This window comes from Astatotilapia calliptera, chromosome 10 (assembly GCF_900246225.1).
Source record: "Astatotilapia calliptera chromosome 10, fAstCal1.2, whole genome shotgun sequence".
Lineage (NCBI taxonomy): Eukaryota > Metazoa > Chordata > Actinopteri > Cichliformes > Cichlidae > Astatotilapia > Astatotilapia calliptera.
In genome coordinates, this window is record NC_039311.1 from 26,676,357 (window position 1) to 26,697,376 (window position 21,020).

General features: G+C 42.5%; 1 protein-coding gene and 1 long non-coding RNA gene across 2 annotated transcripts in view; one reads left to right on the forward strand and one right to left on the reverse strand.

The window, feature by feature from the left end:
• The window catches only part of LOC113030258 (uncharacterized), a 19,670-nt gene extending 5,415 nt beyond the window's left edge, over positions 1-14,255 (reverse strand). Inside the window, exons 1-2 of the long non-coding RNA XR_003273565.1 lie at positions 14,196-14,255; positions 12,482-12,539 (exon numbers count right to left, since the gene is read on the reverse strand). This is a non-coding gene — a long non-coding RNA (uncharacterized LOC113030258). The remainder of the gene's footprint in view (positions 1-12,481; positions 12,540-14,195) is intronic.
• The window catches only part of tecta (tectorin alpha), a 27,506-nt gene continuing 11,477 nt past the window's right edge, over positions 4,992-21,020 (forward strand). The window contains exons 1-14 of the mRNA XM_026181511.1: positions 4,992-5,245; positions 7,428-7,492; positions 7,580-7,719; positions 7,819-8,106; positions 9,722-9,859; positions 9,969-10,134; positions 10,244-10,656; positions 10,779-11,349; positions 11,445-12,055; positions 13,856-14,426; positions 16,595-17,223; positions 17,816-18,473; positions 19,795-19,994; positions 20,233-20,613. Of these exons, the coding sequence (XP_026037296.1) occupies positions 7,429-7,492; positions 7,580-7,719; positions 7,819-8,106; positions 9,722-9,859; positions 9,969-10,134; positions 10,244-10,656; positions 10,779-11,349; positions 11,445-12,055; positions 13,856-14,426; positions 16,595-17,223; positions 17,816-18,473; positions 19,795-19,994; positions 20,233-20,613 (4,830 nt within the window). The 5' untranslated portion in view covers positions 4,992-5,245; position 7,428. The remainder of the gene's footprint in view (positions 5,246-7,427; positions 7,493-7,579; positions 7,720-7,818; positions 8,107-9,721; positions 9,860-9,968; positions 10,135-10,243; positions 10,657-10,778; positions 11,350-11,444; positions 12,056-13,855; positions 14,427-16,594; positions 17,224-17,815; positions 18,474-19,794; positions 19,995-20,232; positions 20,614-21,020) is intronic.

Here is a 21,020-nt window from a genome sequence, read left to right on the forward strand (position 1 = left end):
GTCCTGATTGAAAGACAAGGGATGGAGTGGGCACACTGCTCGTGTTACGAGCTAAAGGGACACGAGATCAGCGTGCACAGCTCTGTTTCTTAATGCTTGGCCCTGGAGAAGATCGGAGGAATCCTGCAGACCTTCTCTTTATCGCTGGAGTGTTTCAGTCGAGCTGCAAAAAGTCCATTCCATACGTGTCAGGCGGTGTTGTGTTTCTGGGGCATTCCCTCTTAATTTCCTCCTCGTCTTTTTCCAACACCATGGCACTAATCCTGTGTAGGATATCTCTGCCAACCATCACTACCCACTCCTCAGCACATTGTCAGCATGAAGAACAACTTGTCAATGGCTGGGATCCAAGGAGGCATTTTGGTCCTGTAGTTAGAAAGCTGTATTTTCTTTTTATTCCCTTCGAGATTATTTTTTTCTTATACTTTTTTTGTCTGCATTTCTCAACTCATTATCTGTACTGACCTTTGGCAGCCATGTTTATTACCACATTTCTTGGTGTCTTAAGATCTTCATAGGGTCACAACTTCAAATGTCTTGAAAATAATTACACGGCAATACCTCACATGAACATAATTAGGGATGAATCCCAGCAACTTCGGTTGTCCCAATAACGTTTCCAGTGTCACCCTAAGGTTAGTATCTCCACGACAACATCATGCTTTGAGCTGCCTTCGTCAAGCCACGGGGTAATTGCTTATAAGAGAAAAGTCTTGATATTAACAGGATAGACTGCAATTATATTTAGTTTATTTAGCTTAATTTTTACAAGTATTCATCCTACTGAATGAATGGAAACCCTTGGCTTTTAGGTAGTTACCTAACAATTGACTGGCTTCTAGCCATACGCTATGAAAGATGGTTGTTTGGTTAGTGTATTTCTGCTATTTCAAACCATTTTCATACACGAGAGATGGAAGGATTTGTCTGAGAAACCATGGGATACTGCATGCTAACATCATAAGTTAGCATACTTTCAATCACATGGTAAAGTATACCCTGCAGAACAAGCAAGCAAGCAACTGGACATCGTATGCAGGATGTCCAGTTGAGGCTCCTAGTGTAGCCTCACTGCTCCATCGTCAGCATGTATGTGAGCGTTTAGGATCCATGGGGTGTTTTGTTCTGTTCTGTCCTGCTTGAGGAACTTAAAACGGCTTACATCAAAAATTGACTCTATACGTTTAGAGACACTCAGTAGCGATCCTGATGCACAATTGTTACAACATCAACATTGTTATTAAAACCTTGTCACGTGAACCGCTGCTTTCAACGCTATTCTTCTCATAATATAGCATAACATACACCCTCCACCCCCACATGCACTTATAAATGTAAAAATATTTAAATATTTATGGCCTTTTAAAATTTTTGTTATCTCTATTTTTTTATCTTGGTAATTTTAAAACTTCTATTACCTTAGGCTAAGTGAATTGTTTAATCTCGTCAAACAAATTTTATTGTAATGGGAATCAACCAATCAACCCATTGGATATTGAATTCCTGGATAGAATTGAACAGGGATACTGTAAACCAATACAAAGCAATAGTTAGCAAGTTTTCAATCAGTGTTGCATGAACAAATGTCATCTGCAATTTAACTTTGCAGATGCACCATCCTGAGAATATGAACGTACTTGAAGTTGGAAGATTGTTGCAGTGCATCCATCCCACAAAGCACTTTGTTGTGTAAACAGGACCTGGCTGTGCAGTTGGTACTCTGATCTACCCTTGATCTGCCCCATTGCATTATGAAGTGGGGCTAAGGGCAGGAAGGCTAAACAGGGCCTATTGTTTGGTAGGATGAAGGAGTCATTGGGGTAAGAAGGTTTGGGTTACTGGAAGGAGGTCCACCATTGTGAATGGAAAGAAGGGAGAGGAGGGCAGGGCAGAGCCAACTGCTGGGCATAAGGGGTTGAATTAAAGTGGTCCGCACCAAGGATTAGGTGACTGCTAAACAGAGCTCAGTGGGTATCCAGTCCAGGACCTTTTTATGTGAAGGTCAGGCTTGATGGATTCTCCAAAAACTTGTGATGCTAGATACTTTGACCTGTTCCCACACAATGCCCTCCTGATGATAGAAACCTTTGACCTACCTTATGTCTCATAACCAACTTTAAGCAAGAAAAAAAATTATTTTATGCATGTTGGGGATCCTTAGTTGAATTTCTAACCTGGTACTGGGGAACTCTCCAAGAGATTTGATAGGAGCTGCCAAGTGCTTGTCCGCCAACAAACACTTAAAGGAATAGATTAACAGCCCTTGAGTTTGAACAGTGACCAGTCATTCTCAAAGAGGCATGATTGTTGAGTGTGCTGTTGATGGAAAACTCCAAAATATATGCTGACATGAGTAAAAATAGTTCTTCAGATCCACCCATCTTTCTTTTAAGTAGTTTCAGCCAGTGGCATTTAACCTCTCACCATCTCTCACCGTGGTGGGGGTCTGGGTGGGGGTTTCTCAAAAATTAACTGCACTTTTACTTTGTGTTCATCTCTGATTTCACCACCACTCACAGAGATTTTGCGAAGAAGTTGGTGGTCTTACTATAGCATCCAAGTTACTCACATGCTTCACAGTGTAAAACTGTGAATACAGGTTTTTTGTATTAAGCATGCCTCAGTGTGTCAGTACATTCTCATTTTAATCATTTTCTATGTCTTTAGATTAAGTTAAGATGCATGCTCTCCTTCTCTCTCCCCTCTTGCTTAGTGCTGTTGTCTTTATCTATTGTATCTATCAAATCATTAACTCTCTGCACTCCATCAGCACTAACCTCAATGTTTAACTGCTTCTGCAGCTTTGATTTATTATGTATTAGCTGAGTTGGGATCAACCTGCAGTTTCGTTGTGTTTTTTTTTTTTTTTTAGTTGATTTGATTTGAGTCGAGCCATTCAGTTAAATTTTATGGCTTGGGTTAAGGTGTTGTTCATCTTTTGGTTGTTTTTTTTCCAGTCTTCACCTCTGTAATTTGTGCTTATTTTCTCCAAATTTTGAGTTAATAACTCAAATTTTCGAGTTAGTGCTGCCAATCAGTAATCTGCGTTAATGACATAATTTCCTTGTTACCCGGAAGCTGAAGCCCTCAGGTACAAATGCTACAGCTAAGCTACCGGTATTACATCCAGTCATGAATGCACAGATCGCTGAGTATTTTCTGCGTGGTTTCAAAAATGATGAAATCCTTGTGTTATTAGCTGAATCACATGGCATTACTATCAGCAAACGTACTTGCGAAAGCACCAATTTGTTGCGATCCGGTTTTGAGTGTGCGTTACTCTGCGCCATATGCTTCCAGGTAACAAGAAAGTGACCTCATTCACATAGATTACTGATTGGCAGACCTAACTCAAAATATCGAGTTATTAACTTGAAATTTGGAGAAAAGTAACTCAAAATTTCAAGTTATGTTTCTCCAAATTTCAAGTTACATTTCTTGAAATTTCGAGTTAATAAGTTGAAATTTCGAGTTAACAAGTCGAAATTTCGAGTTAACAAGTCGAAATTTTGAGTTAACAAGTCGAAATTTTGAGTTAATAAGTCGAAATTTTAAGAAAATAACTTGAAATTTCGAGTTATGGATACTTGTTTTTTTTTGGGTTTTTTAGTGGCGGAAATGGGCTTCCGTACAGACCTGTATGCTCGCAGTTGGCCCAAATATAACATCCTAATGTGCTCTATGACACAGTTGGCCCCTTTAACAACCATAATTACATAGAGGCCGTGTGACACGACCACCCTCGTATACAAAGGAAAAAGAAGCGTTATCTGTTGTGCGATCACAAGAAATCGGGCCATCTAGGTCTTTCCAACTTCTCCATCTACGACATTTCCCAAAACACAAAACCTTGGTCAGGAAGCTCCCTCAGCCCACTAGGTCACCTGTAACTGCCGACTTTTTTTGTCCCTCTTTGTATGACATTCTCTTTCACAGCTCGCTTAAGAGTATGTGACCATTTACACAACAAGACGTGGGAGGTATAAAAGAAGCCTCCGCAGAGAGTCTCAGTGCTGCTTAATGGGAGCCCGGGGCCTGCCCTCAGTCCTGGAGCCTTTCACACATCTTGCTCCCTGCCTCTCCAGTTACTTCCACTGTCCTCCGGCAACAAAGACCCAACTGACTGCCCTCTCCTTCCCAGACCCTATCAGCGTGGATCCACCTGAGATTTCCCCTCAGTATCTCTCCAGCATCTATGGAAATGAAGTGTCTTGTATAACCCTGTAAATGAGGCTGTACCTAATTAAAAAAGGGGACTACACAGAGTACCCAAAGTGACTGATGTTAATTCTGTAATTCTAGCTACCGCCGAGCTAAAGAGCTAGGTCTCAGACTGTGTGTGTGCTTCTGGTTTTGGTCCATAAACGCCCCCAGAGTGAGACTGTACTCCTTTGGTGAGTCTGTGTGCTCCGGTGCTCTGAGATTTAACTGTACTGAGTGAACTCTGGTAAGGCTCTAACCACGACCGAGTCCTGATCCAAAGACGACCTTCTTTTACACTTTCAGCACAAAAAACAGTCAAAACGAGAGAAACATTTTAAACTGCTGCTTCAGGTGGTGAAGGACACATTATCATTCAACCCCCTTCCAAAAAACCCCCATAAAAGCCACAGTGTTTCCCACCAAATCGTCCACCACAGACACATTTTATCATCAATTGGCACTTTGCTGCTGTTGATGACCGATCCTGCCCAAAGAGGCTTGCATTCATCCCATGAGAGCCTCTCTTTGTACACAACATTCCTCTTCTGTGGTATTTAAAACATGTCTCCAGACAGTAATTCTCTTTTGTTTTTCCACCTCTGACTTCCCCTCTCACCTTCTTGCTCTTCTTACTCTGTTTCCAGTTTCTCCCTCTCTCTCCCGGATTCCTCCGCTGTCCCTCCTCTCAAGTCCCCTCTCCTCCGCACCCACCCCCCGTCCCCAAACACTGATCTCAGATTAACGTGAACACTATCCCAGGTAAAGTTTGCACCTGCTTCTTTAGGCAAAGCTCCTTCCACTGATTCTCACTGATTCCCAGTTTAGGCGAGAACAAAAAAACTCTAGCTCGCTGTTGGTTCTGCCGGTAATTCCTGCGGAGCTGGACGCGGACAAGAAGCGCTCTTCCATCAGGACATCCAGCTGCTCTTCATCACTTCGACTGCCTCTCTGTACTCCCTCCATCACTCCCTGGATGGGATACTGCTCTGTGGAGATTGCCACTAGACTAGTAAGGTGCTAGATGTTCATCTCCTGAAGGCAGGTGAGTCCATTATTTTTGTCCTTCACTCTATTTCAGTATTTTCTGAATTTATAACCCGACTGTGGTTATAACAACAAACCTGTACTGTTTTAAACATGCTGCAAATACAGACTATACCTGTATGTCACAGGAGTTATGGGGGGGTGAGTGTAAAAAAATAACACTTTCTATCTAAAATTGTTGGGATCATGTGTTTTCTTCTGGTGATGATTCCAGTATTGGATTCACGTTAAAGGGTTGCAAACTTCATGAGTAAAAATGCCTGTTTTCCCCCTTTGTTTTCCCCCCTAAAACAACCTTAAACTCTCAAATGTAAATCTTGATTTTGACATTACTTTATTTTCCACTTTTGGAACTGAGTACAAAAAAGCCCCCAAAAAACTGTGAGTTACATTTTGATCACTGTTTGATCTTGACAATCATATCTATCTAAAAATCTTTATATTAATCCTCATTGAGTGAATTAACTTCTAATGTTTCTTTAATACAACATGATTGGTCTCTTTTTGAGTGTGACCCCAGAGATAAAGAGATAAACACCCTTTAGTGTTGTGTTCGGGCTGTATCTTAATTGCCACCTTAAAAGCCACTAAAAGGACTTAATGCCAGTCAGATAACATGGTGAGTCACAAGAGTGAAAAGAGCAATTGTGGTTAATCTTTCTGTTAACAATGTATGATGAGAGGCTGATGACATTACAGCAGACCTCTCTCAGCAGTGCCCACTAACCTTGGCACACCTGAATGCGATTTAATGTCCGCCTGAGCAGAATTCACACATTAGAGAGATTTGGGAGACGTCTCGAATTGGCCTTGCATTTGTTGTGTATCGGTTAAGTGCAGAAGGTGCTGTGGGGGGGATTCACATAAAGATTCCCAGATCATACTAAGGTCTATTTATTGCATTAAAAATGAAAAATAACAGTTTTCTTAATTTTTGGTCGATAGCGCAGAGATGCTCCACATTTACTTTCGTGCCATGTTGGTCGACTAGCTTTTCATAGCTTTCATTCATTCACGTATAATGAAATAAAACCATATCTTTTCATTTTAAATTATATAGTTTATAAATATTTGTATAAATGCTTCAATAAATGCGCCTATATATGTCAAAACTGCTAGCCTGCAGCTACAGCGAACACTGTTTTACAAACTGAACTACCCAATAAAATATGCAAACTTTTAAACTATTTACTAGTGCCCAAACCAAGTTACTTGGAGTGGTATTAACCTCGTTTATCCATGAAGTCATTTATATCCTATGTTTAAAACAAAACAGACACATCATTGTTATCAGTAAATTACCAAACGGCTTACAGGGATTAGATTGTTCTTTGTTAGGTGGTCATTAGAAAGTAACTATCTCTTGTAGCTTGCAGGCAGCTAATTGGTAAAAAGTTTTTAATGAAGCATGAAAGCTGTGCAGTTGTACCGAACGCTGGCTGGAAAAACCAAAGTCTATTGAAGCCTGTGATATCTAGAGGGAACCAATTTTAGCTGTACCACTATCTAATTGATTGCTGACTATAGAGTCAGTACCTTCTTTTTGGAGTTTCATTCTAGTTTATTTAACAATTAAGATTAAATGCTATACGATGACTGTAGACTGCCAACTTGGCTGTACATCTGATTTTGCCAACGGGAAACTTGCCAAACCAGGCCCCTAAGGGCTACTCCAAGGACCTTAGCAATTCAAACCTGCTCACTTAAAGCCATTAGTGCCCCAGCGTTTATGCTCCTCTCCCTTCAGCCAACAAGACATGGATAGGTCCCAAACAGAAGTGGTAATGAGGTCCTAAGCAGCCTCGCGGCTTCAGACAGAGAGACTCTGGAGCAGAGCCGGCCGGTCCTGTCAGCTGCCGGGAACTCAGGCACAGAGAGGCCTGTGGTCCACTGTTGAGGCTCACATGGGACTTTAAGGCAAATGTGATCCTGACACATTGTTCTGGTATGCATAATAGGGCCTTTTCAGGGCTCCTCATGGGAGCCCTGGGAGCCTGATTTTAAAGAAGTAACGTGACGTTGGTTCGTTGGTTCTACCTCTTCACTTCTTTTGTCTCACAGCCTTGCTTATGGGAAGTTGTCCTATGACTCATGACTTCCTGCGTTTCCATTAGCTTTAAGGAAAATGCAGCACAGATTAAGTAACACCACTTTAAATTGTGTCTCTGCTTTTTTGACAGAATGGTCAGGCCAGGCTGTCCAGTCATTCTGCTCCATATCTTCAGCATCTTTGCACACACAAGAGGTATAAGACATGCAAATATTGAGCTAGCATACCATTCTCTTCCTCAACTCTTACAATTTGATGAGCTCTTGTACATTATTTTTCAAGGTAACACTCAGGATACGCTGTATCCGTATGGACCTGGCCATAGGGATCTAGAGACTCCAAAGATGGACGATGGAAGTTCTCCTGAAATTACTTTACTCATCCCCTTTATTTTCTTCAATATCCCTTACCGCTCTATCTATGTAAGCCCTGAATTCCACAGTCCTTCAATCAATATCTTTAAAGCTAACTAATGCTGGACCATGAAACTGAAATAAAAATCCTCTTCTTTCCTCTCACAGGTCAACAACAATGGTGTAATCTCCTTCAACGTGCAGGTTAGCCAATTCACACCAGAGGCTTTTCCCCTGAGTGACAGCAGGTCATTTATTGCTCCACTCTGGGCAGATGTGCACAATGGCATCCGCGGAGACGTGTACTACCGGGAGACCACCGAGCCAGAAATTCTCGAAAGGGCAACACAAGATGTCCGGAAGTATTTCAAAAACATGCCCACCTTCACTGCCACATGGGTCTTTATTTCAACATGGCACCAAGTCACTTTCTATGGAGGAAGCCAGACAACTCCGGTAAAGTTTTAACTCTGGCATAGTTTGAATTCTGGTCATTCACTTCCACCAGTATGTGGATAGGAACTGGCTGATCAAAAGGGGAAAATATGCCCCACGTGCATCTGCTTCATCTGCTGTATTTCTCATGTGTACACAGACTTTGGTACTGTATATAAATGTGTGAGCCTCAATAATTGCCACCTGGTTGCCATATATGATTCAAACACACTCATTATAAGAACTAACATGCCATTCAGACATAATGCTATACACGTGTGTTTGAGGATATTTTATGGTCCCTATGCAATTTTCTTTACCATCCCAAAGAAAATGAGGAAGATAAAATAATGTAAATACGTTAGGTTAAGGACCTGTCCAGGGTGTACCCTGCCTCTCGCCCTACGACAGCTGGGATAGGCTCCAGCGCCCCCCGCGACCCTGAAAAGGATAAGCGGAAGCGAATGGATGGATGGACGTTAGGTTAAGTGTTATTTGTAGCTATATTGTATTTTTTTGTTAGATGCATGTAGTTTACCCAGCTTAGCTTGCTATATTTTACTTTAGACTTCTCAAATCTAGCCAACATCTGTTTCTGGACAAGTAAACAGTTATTTTGCAATTTAAATGTAATTAATGTGTTTTGGGTGGTTTAGCTGCAGAGTGAATTACTAATTCGAAAGCTTACAATTCATCCCCAGCTCACCAAACATGTCTGTAGGATCCATAGCAACGGCCATGAAGTGGCAGACCACGTAAAGTTACAGAGCAGTGTCACAAACTGTGTAACAATCGCCAACGCTCTGATGACTCAGTGAATGCAGAGCTTCAAATCGCCATTAACATCAGCACAAAAACTGTTACTGGGAACTTCATTCAGTGGATGAGCAGCTCCTGTTTGTGTGTTGGTGGTCCACTACTTTAGTCCATATAGTATATGTGCAAAAGGGGCTCATGCAGTAAAACCTGCACCACTCAATGTTTTTAACCAGCTAAAACTGCCTTTTTCTATCACATGAATAGGTTTTTGTATAGATAACACATTAATACAAATTGAATTATGAGGCAGGAGCAAAAGTTAAACAAAACCTTTTCAGGTATATTTATTAATAGTTTATCAGTTTAACTACAAAGCAACTCACTACATTGTTCTATTTGTGTGGCAGAAAGCTATCCACGATTAACCCACCAAGTTGAAAATCTACTCGTTTTTGGCAGTTAGTGGGTATTTATTTCAGACCCGGTGTGTGCCTGTGTGTATGTGAAACAAAAAGACTGCTGTGTGTATGAATGGTTCAAAGTAGCTTGTTGTGTCAAGCTATGTTAATGGTTAGTAAGGTTAGATAAGTGCCATATGAGAGATCACTTTTTAGAGAAACACATAAGAAAATATCCAGGAAGTTTTCAACTGTTTCAGTTTGTAACAAGGTGGGCAATTCTCATCACTGTACAGAGCAACATAATTTTAAAATGACGCTAAATCAGGAACAGGTTTTTTGTATTTAAGTTTCCTGTCTATTTTGTGGGTGTTAATTACATGAAAAAAAAAAGATTTTCATCCATTATACATTTGTTTAGTGTATATTCACTTTTCTTCTTTCTTAAAATCTTTTTAATCCATTTGTTTGATTTAAAGGTGAACACGTTCCAAACTGTACTCATCTCAGATGGCGTGGCATTCTTCAGTATGTTCAACTACGGCGAAATCACATGGAGCACAGGAACAGCCAGTGGTGGAGATCCATTAACAGGATTGGGCGGTACAACAGCTCAGGTATTCTCACTGTGCCTCCTAATTTCATAAGGACAATAAGGCTTTTCGTATACAGAAATTATCCTCTGGACATTCAATCTGATATGCCTCACAACTCTCCCCTTTTTAGTCAGGTTTTAATGGTGGAGATATTGGCCATTTCTTCAACCTGCCGGGATCGCGGTCAAATGATGTAGTGAACATTGAACAAACAACTAATGTAAATATTCCTGGGCGCTGGTTCTTCCGTGTAGACACTGAGCTGATTAATCCTGCCAATGGCTGCAGCTACAATGGCAAGTCAAACATCAAACACTGATAATGTGCATGCAGGTTGACTCTTTGCAAAGAATTCTTCACTAAAATTAGTCCATGAAATGCTACTTTGTTCTACATCCTTTCCAGGCCGTTACTACAGACGGGGAGAGATCTTTTGGCTGTCTGACAGATGCTCACAGCGGTGTCGCTGCCTCGACATCGATAATGAGGTGCAGTGTCAAGAGGCTCCGTGTGGGCAGCTTGAAACCTGTGAGCAGCTGGAAGGAGCCTTTTACTGCCAGCCCACTCGCACCAGCACTTGCGTGGTATTCGGAGACCCCCACTATCACACCTTCGATGGCTTCCTCTATCACTTCCAGGGGACCTGCTCCTACCTGCTGGCTCGGCCCTGCTGGGAGGTAGCAGGGCTGCCCTTCTTCAGTGTGGAGGCCAAAAACGAGAACCGTGGAGCTGCCTCTGTTTCCTGGCTTAGAGACGTCACAGTGGAGGTGTATGGTCACCGAGTTACGCTGCCAAAAGGAAGTTTTGGAACAGTCCAGGTGAGAATCTATGGATACAGAAGATAAGCACATAGCTGCGTTCCTCCTGGATACACTGTCTAGATATTGGTTAATGATTTCTACCTGTTCCCTTACCAAAACATCCTTTTTTCTCTCTTTAGGTGGATGGCTTGGTGAAGACTTTACCAGTCCAACTCCAGCTTGGTGCTGTCAGGGTGTACCAATCTGGGGTTGCCATTGCTTTAGAAACTGATTTTGGACTCTTGGTAACTTACGATGGCCAACATTACGCATCCATCTCCCTACCCAGCTCCTACTTCAACAACACTTGTGGCCTTTGCGGCAACTATAATGATGACCCTGCCGATGATCCCGTACTACCTGATGGCACTCTGGCAGAAAGTGTAGTGGAGCTGGGAGGCAGCTGGAGGGCAGAGGACACAGACTGGAGGTGTACAGATGGATGTGCACAGAACTGCAGCATGTGTGACCCTCTTGCAGAAGCTTTCTACTTTCGGTCTGACTACTGTGGGTTAATTAACAAAACTGATGGACCATTCAGGGACTGCAGAGCTGTTGTGGATCCTACAGCCTTTGTGTACAGCTGCGTTTATGATATGTGCAGCAACAAGGATAACATCACTACTCTATGCCAGGCCATCCAGGCCTATGCACTGGCTTGTCAGGCCCTTGGTGTCACAATACGACCTTGGAGATCTCGCACCTTCTGTGGTGAGATTCAGTTTGCTTAATGCTAAATTTGACATGAAAGCACTTATCTACCATATGAAATCAGAATTAATTTCTTCTCCGTTATTGTTTCTTAGCTTGGTCTTGTCCAGACTTCAGCCAGTATCAAGTGTGCACAAGCGCCTGTCCAGCTTCCTGCTCAGACCTCACCGCTCCCTTGTACTGTGCTCATCCTTGCACTGAGGGCTGCCAGTGTGACCCAGGCTATGTTCTCAGTGGCAGCCGCTGTGTACAGCGTGAAGACTGTGGCTGTGAGCATAATGGCCTTTATTACCCCCTTAATACGACTTTCTGGGTAGGTCCCAGCGGTGAAGAAGGAGAATGTACCCTCCGGTGTACCTGTGGGCCTGCTGGGGAAGTTTCTTGTTTCAATGATTCCTGTAAGGAGGGTGAGGTGTGTAAGGCAGAGGTTGGCCTGCTGGGTTGCTACCCTCGAAGAGAAGGGGTTTGCTCAGTCACCCAAAACTCAGTGACATCCTCCTTCGATGGCACCTTCCTGTCGTTCCCAGATGACAGCTCTTATTACTTACTGAAGCTGTGCGCTCCAGTGCCAGCCAACGGCTCGATGGTGGAGGTGAAGCTAGGCCGGCGGTTGGTCAACAAAGGGCCTGCTTGGAAAAGACCTGTGGTAGTTACGCTAGCTAACGTGGAGGCACAGATGGGAGGGTTGGATTTTGATACAGTCAAGGTTAGTATTTCTTCATAAAAAGTAAAAATCTTGTGGGGTTTTTTTTTGGGATCTGGGAAAATAGCGAGTGGAGACTTCTGCACTGCCGCAAGTATATGAACAGATTCGCTTTTATTGAAACTGAAAACGCTGGAATTGTGATTTAGGTAGAGGTCTAAGCTGAAAAAACTAATTCAAACCCAAGCATAAGCAGTAGCAATAGAAATAAACAGCAAAAATAAATGCATTAATTATTTTTATCAGCCAGCAATGGTCATCCGGTAAACAAATGAACACAACCACAGTGGGACTACAAGCCAGTCAAGCCTACATCTACTATGAGTCCCATATCTGGAAAAATAGAAAGAGCAGCAACAGAAAGAGGGTCCTGGAATAAAATCTGTACCAAATCAAAAATGGGGATCACAAAGAATGCCATTTTCTTACCAGATTGGCCAGGTCCAGTGCTCCAGTTGCCAGCAGAGTGGCGGTGGAAACTGTGCTACTGTTGGCCAAAGACAAAGGAAAAAGATTTGTGGATATAATGAAGGAGGATATATATGCATGAGGTTGTTTTGACAGATTAATAGCTAGAGATGAGGTGAGATGGCAGCAGATAATCCACTACAAAGACCCCTAAAAGGAGCAGCCAAAAGAGGAAGAAGAATAAGTCGTAGTGTTAACAAATGGGTTGTTAAAAGAGGTTGTATGTGGCTAACAGTTAAAGCTGTTTGGAAAATGAATAAGTTCTCTGAAGTGCTTGGGAAATGATTGCATTAGCAATGTAAACTGTTAGCTAACACTATGAATGAACAAATTAATTGCTAAAATGGCTATCTGCAAATTAAAAAAACAACGTACCAATATTTTAACTAAAGGAATGCTAGCTAGCTAGCTAGCTAAAATGAACTGGAAGTTGTTAGGTAAAAGAAATAGATAAAAGGCCTCCAATATCTTCTGAACGACTGAGAAAACTTTGTTTTAGCATATTATATTAATGCTTACATAAAATTGTTGAAGAATTCTTTAAATAACAGAAACAGAAAAAAGACCCTCTTACTATCTGTGCACAGAGGTTTTCTGGAAATTCTGATCCAGGGAGCTGATTGGTCACCAGACAGTGAATTCATATCTTCTGATTTTCTTTTCTCTAATCTCAAACATAATCTGCCCCCAAGCGGGTTATGTCTTCAACTTTAGTCACAAAATCTTGCTTCATAATACACATCTCTGCTGTCTGTGTTGCTCAAAAATGTTAGCTTATTAGCCTATTAAAGGTTTTCTAAACATGGAAAAATGTATCTAACTTTAGCATCTGTTGACACAATAGTTATATATTATAGCCATATTAATAAACAAGAGAGCAGCTCTCTTTCTTTGGAGGTGTAATCGTTGGACGCTATGAAACTGGAGAAATTTAATAAAGTCAAACAGCCAGAAGCAAAGAACACAACTATGTTTGCAGTCCACAATCTCTCTCCAGTCATTAGAGAGCCTCATTAAAAGAAAAAAAATGTTTGTGCTGAACAAGGCTGATGTTAAGACTTAAAAATGATCTCAGCATATCATCATTTTTGTTTGCTTTTAATCACCTGTAATAGGCTTGAGATTTGTTTGAGGCAATATGAGAGTGTGACCATAAAAGCATGTCTCAGACATTATAAGTCTGAAAACTGCCATCTGGTTTTGGCATTAATTAAACTAACTAGTTCACATAAATGCACTTTGGAACATGAACGGTTTTTTAATGAAGGCCTTCTTGAGTCCAATGAAAATGAGGCTTGGAACCAGCTGAATATATTTCACTTTTTTATTTTGCAGGTGAATGGTGAACTAGTGTTGCTCCCCTACGTCCATCCAATGGAGACAATGATGATATACAGAGCGCCGGGCAATGCAACAGTGGTGGAGTCCCGCGGTCTGCTTCGTGTCCACTACACACATCAAGGATTCCTCAATATCTCCCTTTCAACCCTCTTCTACAATGTTACATGTGGTCTTTGTGGTGTTTTCAATAGCAATGCAACCGATGACCTTCGCCTACCCAATGGACGCCAGGCAGAGTCAATCGAACAGTTCACAGACGGCTGGCGCTCCATTGCTGATGATCTTACCTGCAATGGCGACTGCGACGACCTGTATCGCATGTGCACAGACTTACGTCTTTATCAGAGCCCTTGGATGTGCGGCAATATCAACGACCCCGGGAATAGTTCCTTTCTTGCGTGTCACGCAGTGGTTAACCCCTCGCCATTCTTCAGGAACTGTTTGTATAACATGTGCGTGAGGGAAGGGAACCGCTCAGCCCTGTGTTCTTCGCTGCAGGCTTACGCCACCGCCTGTCAGGATGCTCAAGTAGGACTTGCTTCATGGAGGAGCACCACCAACTGTCGTGAGTAACCGTTTTGGCTATTACATCTATATAAAAGATGGACCATTACGTCAACCATTGGCTAGTGAGGGCCTGTTGTCAGGTCTCAAACTGAGCATTTTCCCTGGCGAGCTTGTTGTTTTGAAAGGCCATGTTACAAACAGCGGGAAATGACTGTAAAATCAAGGCAACCCCTAAACTATACACTGCATCATCTTCCATTTTTAGGCTAACAGGGACCATAAACTTAGTCCAGATGACTTCATAGCAGCAGCTGAGGCCATAAACATATATAAAAGTGATTACTTAAAGCACAAATGAAGGGCACTGAACGAAATTTTTCTATAGATTTTCACACAGCTGGATTTCTTGTTGAAATCAGAGCAGTCACCTCTTGCTGGTCATTAGAAAGATCAGCAAGTTGTCGATTATCAAACTCTTCTCTGTAGATCCAAAACAGAGATGCATAGACGGACTAAATCTAATAATTAAGTAAGTAAAGTTTATTTATAAAGCCTTTTCACAGACAAGCATTCAAAAGATGTAATCAAAATAAATAAACACTGGGATGAAGCATCGTAAAATATAATCGAAAAGCAATAGCAATACAAAATCAAGTTAAGATCGCTTTTTAAAGAAGTCCACAGAGTCAGCTCATTGCAGTTGGGCTGGGAGACTGTTCCAAAGTCTTGGTGTCACAGATTGCAAGGTCTTTAATCTTTCATTAGGAAAAAACAAGAAATTCTGAGCCTGTGATCAAAGACTGTGAGCAGCAGTGTCTATAGTAAAAATTTGGTATAAATAACCTGCAGTGTGTCCAGACTATTTACCCCCAAACACATATAAATGAATTCTAAAGTCTTCTAGGACTTTGCCAAAACTCTGCAAGAAATATACATTACTAGCTAGTGGCTAAGCTATTGTTCTGTTTATCCATATTGGATAAGGAGGGGGGATCTGAAGAATATCTCAGCTGCCATAGGACATGGAGCAGGGTACACCCTGGACAGGTCACCAGTCCTTCGCAGGACTGAGAGAGAGAGACAGCTATGCACACTTACTTTGAAACCTAGGGCCAATTTACAATCACCAATTAACCCAATGTGCATGTGTTTGTGAGAGACAGCCTGAGTCCCTGGAGAGAAACCATACAGGTACTCTCCAGGGTAAATTCCACACGGAAAAGCTCCAAGCTGGATTAGAAACCAGGACCCTTTTTTGCTGTGAAACGACAGTGCTAACTACTGCACCACTGTTCCACCCCTTTGTTTGTTTAAAAAACGAATTTAAAAAGTTAAATTCATATTTTTTTAAAACAACAAAGGCTGATCATGACTTTTAAAAAGTAGAAAAAAAGAGAAAAAGGCTAAAAACCAAAAATAAACACAGTAAAAACATAGTCTTGCTGATGGGCTCTGATAACTCAGAGCCCAACAATGTATAATGTGTCTTGAAAACACATTTAACCCTCCTGTTTATTGTAAGTTATTATTGAGTTTTACCACCAGCACTGTTGAAAACTTTGTTCCAGTAGCAATAATAACAATGCGACTGGGTATTTTCATATATTTTGCATGAGAATTATAAAAGTGGATTGTCCCAAGAGGAAAAACTTCCTTATAACAGGAAGAAACCTCCAGCAGAACCAGACTCGGAGAGGGGCGGCAATCTGCCATAACTGGTTGGGGTGAGGGATGGGAGGCAGGATAAAATATACGCTGTGGAAGAGAGCCAGAGATTATTAATAACTAATGATTAAATGCAGAGTGGTGTATAAACACAAAGAGAGCGAAATGAAGTGTGTGAAGATGAAAAACACTCAGTGCATCATGGGAAGCGTCCATGAGCCGCGGTCTACTGCAGTATAACTAAGGAAGGGTTGAGGGTCACCTGATTCCGTTTTCTTTAAAAAAAATCCCAACAATAACTTAACCTAATATTTAACTATTTAATTTCATCTGTAGCAATGGTCTCTAGATTCTTTCTATCATCTCACTTGTTTGGAGCTGTTGTTTTATCTTGTCAGAAGGAAAGTAAAACTGGAACCAGTTACAGTGATTTTGTATTGTGACTGTGATACACAGTGTATTTTGTACTACACATACAGAGGATAACATAAAAACACATGTAAGATATTTGACTGAACATTGGCTTAAGTCTTGCTCTCCCTGACCTTCACTCTTCTTCAGCTCTTCCCTGTCCAGAGAACAGTCACTTTGATGAGTGCACCAGCGCCTGCCCTTTGACCTGTGCCAACTTGGACGACCCCGAAGAGCCGTGCCCCCTGCCTTGTCAGGAGGGGTGTCAGTGCGAAGACGGCTTCGCGCTGCGGGATGGCCTGTGCGTGGCGCGCAGAGATTGTGGCTGCATCTACCACAGGCGTCAGCTGGCCACCAACCAGACTTTCTGGACAGACTGGGAGTGCCAGGAGCGCTGCTACTGCAATGGCTCTGACAACACCGTATACTGTCAGCTCGCGCCGTGTCACCCTGAGGAGTACTGCCAGGAGAATGACGGCCTGTATTTCTGCCAGCCGCGCTCTGAGGCCCTGTGTGTGGCAGCTGGCTATGGACATTTTTTGCCATTTGGCGGAGTGCCGTTCGAGCTGCAGAGCTCTTGCACTCTCAGGATGGTCACCACCAGATGTGGGAGGGGGAACACGGCGCACGTACCCATCACCAGAACTTTTCCTCCATTTAAACTGGCGGTTCGTAACGAGGACAGAGACACGAGCCAAGCAATTTGGGTGAGGGGTTTTGTGCTGGAAGTTTATGAGTATGAAATTGAAGCATCTCGAAGCTACAGAAACACTGTCACGGTAAGCATTAGGTTGATATATGAGAATGTCTGTGCAATGAGGTAATCTTCAACAGATTTTATTTTCTTTGCATGCCCTGTGAAGGTCGAAGTTATTGCATTTGTGAGGACATGTTATTTCTAATCAAGCCGATAGAATAACCAGGCAGAGGGTGAATTCCTCTTTGATTGGCTTAAGGTGGATCTAATTTCAATGGGCATCTTTTATCGGCCTGGATTTGGCTCAGACGAAACCTCGACCCTGAGCGACATTTGGACCAGGTTCACAAAGCGACTAAAAGATCTGAGGAGCAACATAAATGACACATCCACCCACACACTCGCTCACACACCCTTCTTTCTTTAATTTTCTCCGTTTCGCTCTCGCTCTGACAATTATACTGAGAGGAATTCACAGAAACTCTTTCAGTCAGTCTTAATAGTAGCTGTTCACCACCTGGGCTTCCCCACATACTTGGAAAATATACAAGTCAGTTAGATTAGAGACTTGAACTTCTGTTTCTAGAAGTTGCTCCTGTAGGAATGATTTTATGTTAGTTGGGATTTTATATTAAATCTTTAACCAGTTTTACATGATTTCTCTCTTCACTCAGGTGAATAAGGAGCGACTGTACCTTCCCCTGAAGCTGGGCCCAGGAAAGGTCAATATCTTCACCTTTGGCATGCACCTCATTTTGGAGACAGACTTTGGCCTGAAGGTGGCCTTTGACTGGAACACTCTCCTGCTCTTGACTTTACCCCGCGACCTCTACAACTCCACCTGTGGCCTTTGCCAGGGCGTGCCTCTGTCCCCACCCACCCTTTCCACTACCGACTGGGGCATGGCCTGGGCGGAGAGGGACACCTTCTGCCAGGTGGGCTGCGGTGACTCCTGCCCGCGCTGTGGCCTCGGAGAGAAAAGCTCCCAAAACGACACCCCTCTCATGGTGGCTGATGCCAACATGAACGCTGGGAGCGACGATGAAGCAAATGGAGTCAGCACTGGCATACGTTTCCACATCGGTGACGGGCTCTATGTGTTTGTGGAGCCCGAGGCAGTGAGGCTGTGTGGGTTACTTGTTGATCGGTCAGGCGTGTTTGCACGGTGTCACAGCAAGGTGGCGCCAGCGTTCTTTTATCAAAGCTGCCTCCAGGACACCTGCTTGGATCAGGGAGCTCAGGATACAATCTGTAACTGGCTGCAGATCTATGCCAGCACCTGTCAGACCCAAGGGGTGCATGTCACCGACTGGAGGAGCGACACACCGTGTGGTGAGGAGATGTTTTTGTAGAGTTTTTCCCATTGTGTTATCACAAGATGTATTCTCCTTCTTAAAGTCACAGGCACCGTTTTAAGTTTCAGGTTTGTGTGCACCATTACTGGAGAGAATTTATAATTAAAATTAAGGCCAGTTTAAATGAATAATATTTACATGGACGTAGCTAGAAACCAGTGCCCTATGAGCAGCACTTGGAGACAGTGGGGATAAAAAAATGACGTCTAACAGGAAGAAATCTCCAGCAGAACCAAACTCAGAGAGAGGCAGGTTCTAATGAGGAGAGAATGAAGAGAGAAAAAAAAGTAATAATAGCATATGAATGTGTGATGGCTGTAAGCTGGGAAGTAGAGGTGAAGTGCATCATGGGAGTTCCTCCAGCCAGCCTGAGTCTGAGAACCCACAGGCTATTATCCTGACTTGGCTGGTATAACCACCAGATAAAATCCAAATAAAAAAGGTAAAACTTCGTCAGCAGATAATAGTTATCTGATGCATTTCAGCGTGTACCATCCCTGTTTTGCTCCCCACATAGATTGTTTATCTGCATGCAAGGGAAGCTTGCAAAAGGACACCAGAAAACTTGTGGCACCAAAACCTTTTTTTCTTGCCTGCAGAGATTAATTGCAGAGGAAGTAAGGAATGGTTTACACTCACCTGATCCAATCCTAACTATTAAGTTAAGTTTAAAGAGAGTTTCTGCTCCATGAATCCAGACTTGGAGCTGGTTCCAGAAGCCTGGTAGCTGAAGCATCTGCCTCTAGGAAAAATAGATTGTGTGTTGTGAAGAAGCGACAGCGTGTCATCATTAATGGCTGTTTTAATCAAAGAAAGTAGCTCATCTGAAAAATATCAGAGAGATAAGAATTATCAGAAATGCAAAATAAATCTGGTTTTATCCCACCCACCTTATGCAGGTTTAAGATAAAATCATTAAAACCACAAATTGTAATTTTTAAGTTGTGTTTGTATATTTATTCTATAAGGAAATGAGCTACATCATGATAATTAGTGCATTTAAAACTGTATTTATATGGAATAGGTTCTTATTTTGGATGTTTTCTCTAAGCAGGGATAACCAGGTTTGAAGTCCACCTCAACTTTCTTACACTCCGAAATAATAAATAGTATAATAATAAAGATAAAATATATTTCACCCAAAGGGCCAAACAGCTGCTGCACATCTGCATGAGCTCTTGACATGGCCAGCTGTTTCTTACCCCTAAACACTAAAGATTTATTAACACCACAAACATTTTTAGAGTGGAGTTAGTGTCACTGTTAGCTAATATCTTTGCCAACCTGCCTGCTCCCAGTCCAGAGCTGTCCACCTAACAGCCATTACTCCAGTTGCATGTCAGTTTGCCCGCCCCAGTGTGCACCAGCCCGCGGCCAGAGGGACTGCAGCCAGGACTGCGTGGAGGGCTGCCAGTGCGACCAGGGCTACGTGCTCAACGGCAAGAGCTGCATCCTTTCTCAGAACTGTGGCTGCTATACCGATGGCACATACTATGAGGTCAGTCTCCCACCAAGCTCTATGTGCATGAATATATTATAAATGTTTAAATGTCTGGGTTATTTTGTGCAGTAGAAATATAGAAAGTATATAGAAAAATTTAACTAGACCTTTCTGGATCTATCAGTAAGTGCAACCATTAAGCTCTTAAAGTCCAAAATAAGTTGGAAGTTGCATGTAACCTTGGTTAAAACACTATTTGCAAATATAAAATCGTAAGAGTTTTTCTTTATTTTAGCCCAAGCAGCTTTTTTGGAACGCCGACTGCACCAAACGCTGCCAGTGCATTGGACGAAACCTGATCCAGTGCAATCCAAGGCGATGCAAGGCAGAGGAGGAGTGCACCCTCCGGTACGGGGTTCGGGGCTGCTTTGCCCGCCGCTCCCAGCAGTGCGTGGCATCAGGCGGCGGAGTGTTCAGGACATTTGACGGGGCATCGCTGCGACTGCCGGCCTCGTGCTCCTTCGTCCTGTCCACAAACTGTCACAAGCTGCCCGACCTCTCTTTCCAGCTCATTGCCAACTTTGATAAATGGAGCACGCCCAACCTCACCACCATCTCGCATGTCTACCTGTATATAAATGAGGAGAATATACTCATCTCTGGCAGCACTGTCAAGGTAAGAGGCTAGGTGAAGTAAAGCAGAAGATAAGCATAAAGAGAGGCCACACACTGTGTAGCTGTCTAACTCTGTGACTTTGACACGTGCACGTTTATCCCAGGATTACTTGAATCATGTTTCTTATGGTTTCTCTTCTTAAATGTCGCAAGTTGTTTGAGTGAAACAATACTGAAGATAAGTTGTATTGGAAATGAGTATAATGGATATATTCTGCAAAGGATGTGAAATATGCCAGGTAGGAGAAAAAGAGGGAAGAGAAGATTTGTGGATGCAGTGAAGGAGGACATGCATGTTGGTGTGACAGTGGTGGATGCAAGGGATAGGTTGAGATGATCAGCTGTGCCGACTCCTTAAAGGAAGTAGCCAAAAAGAAGAAGAAAATCATTTACTTTCGTTTTTAGTAA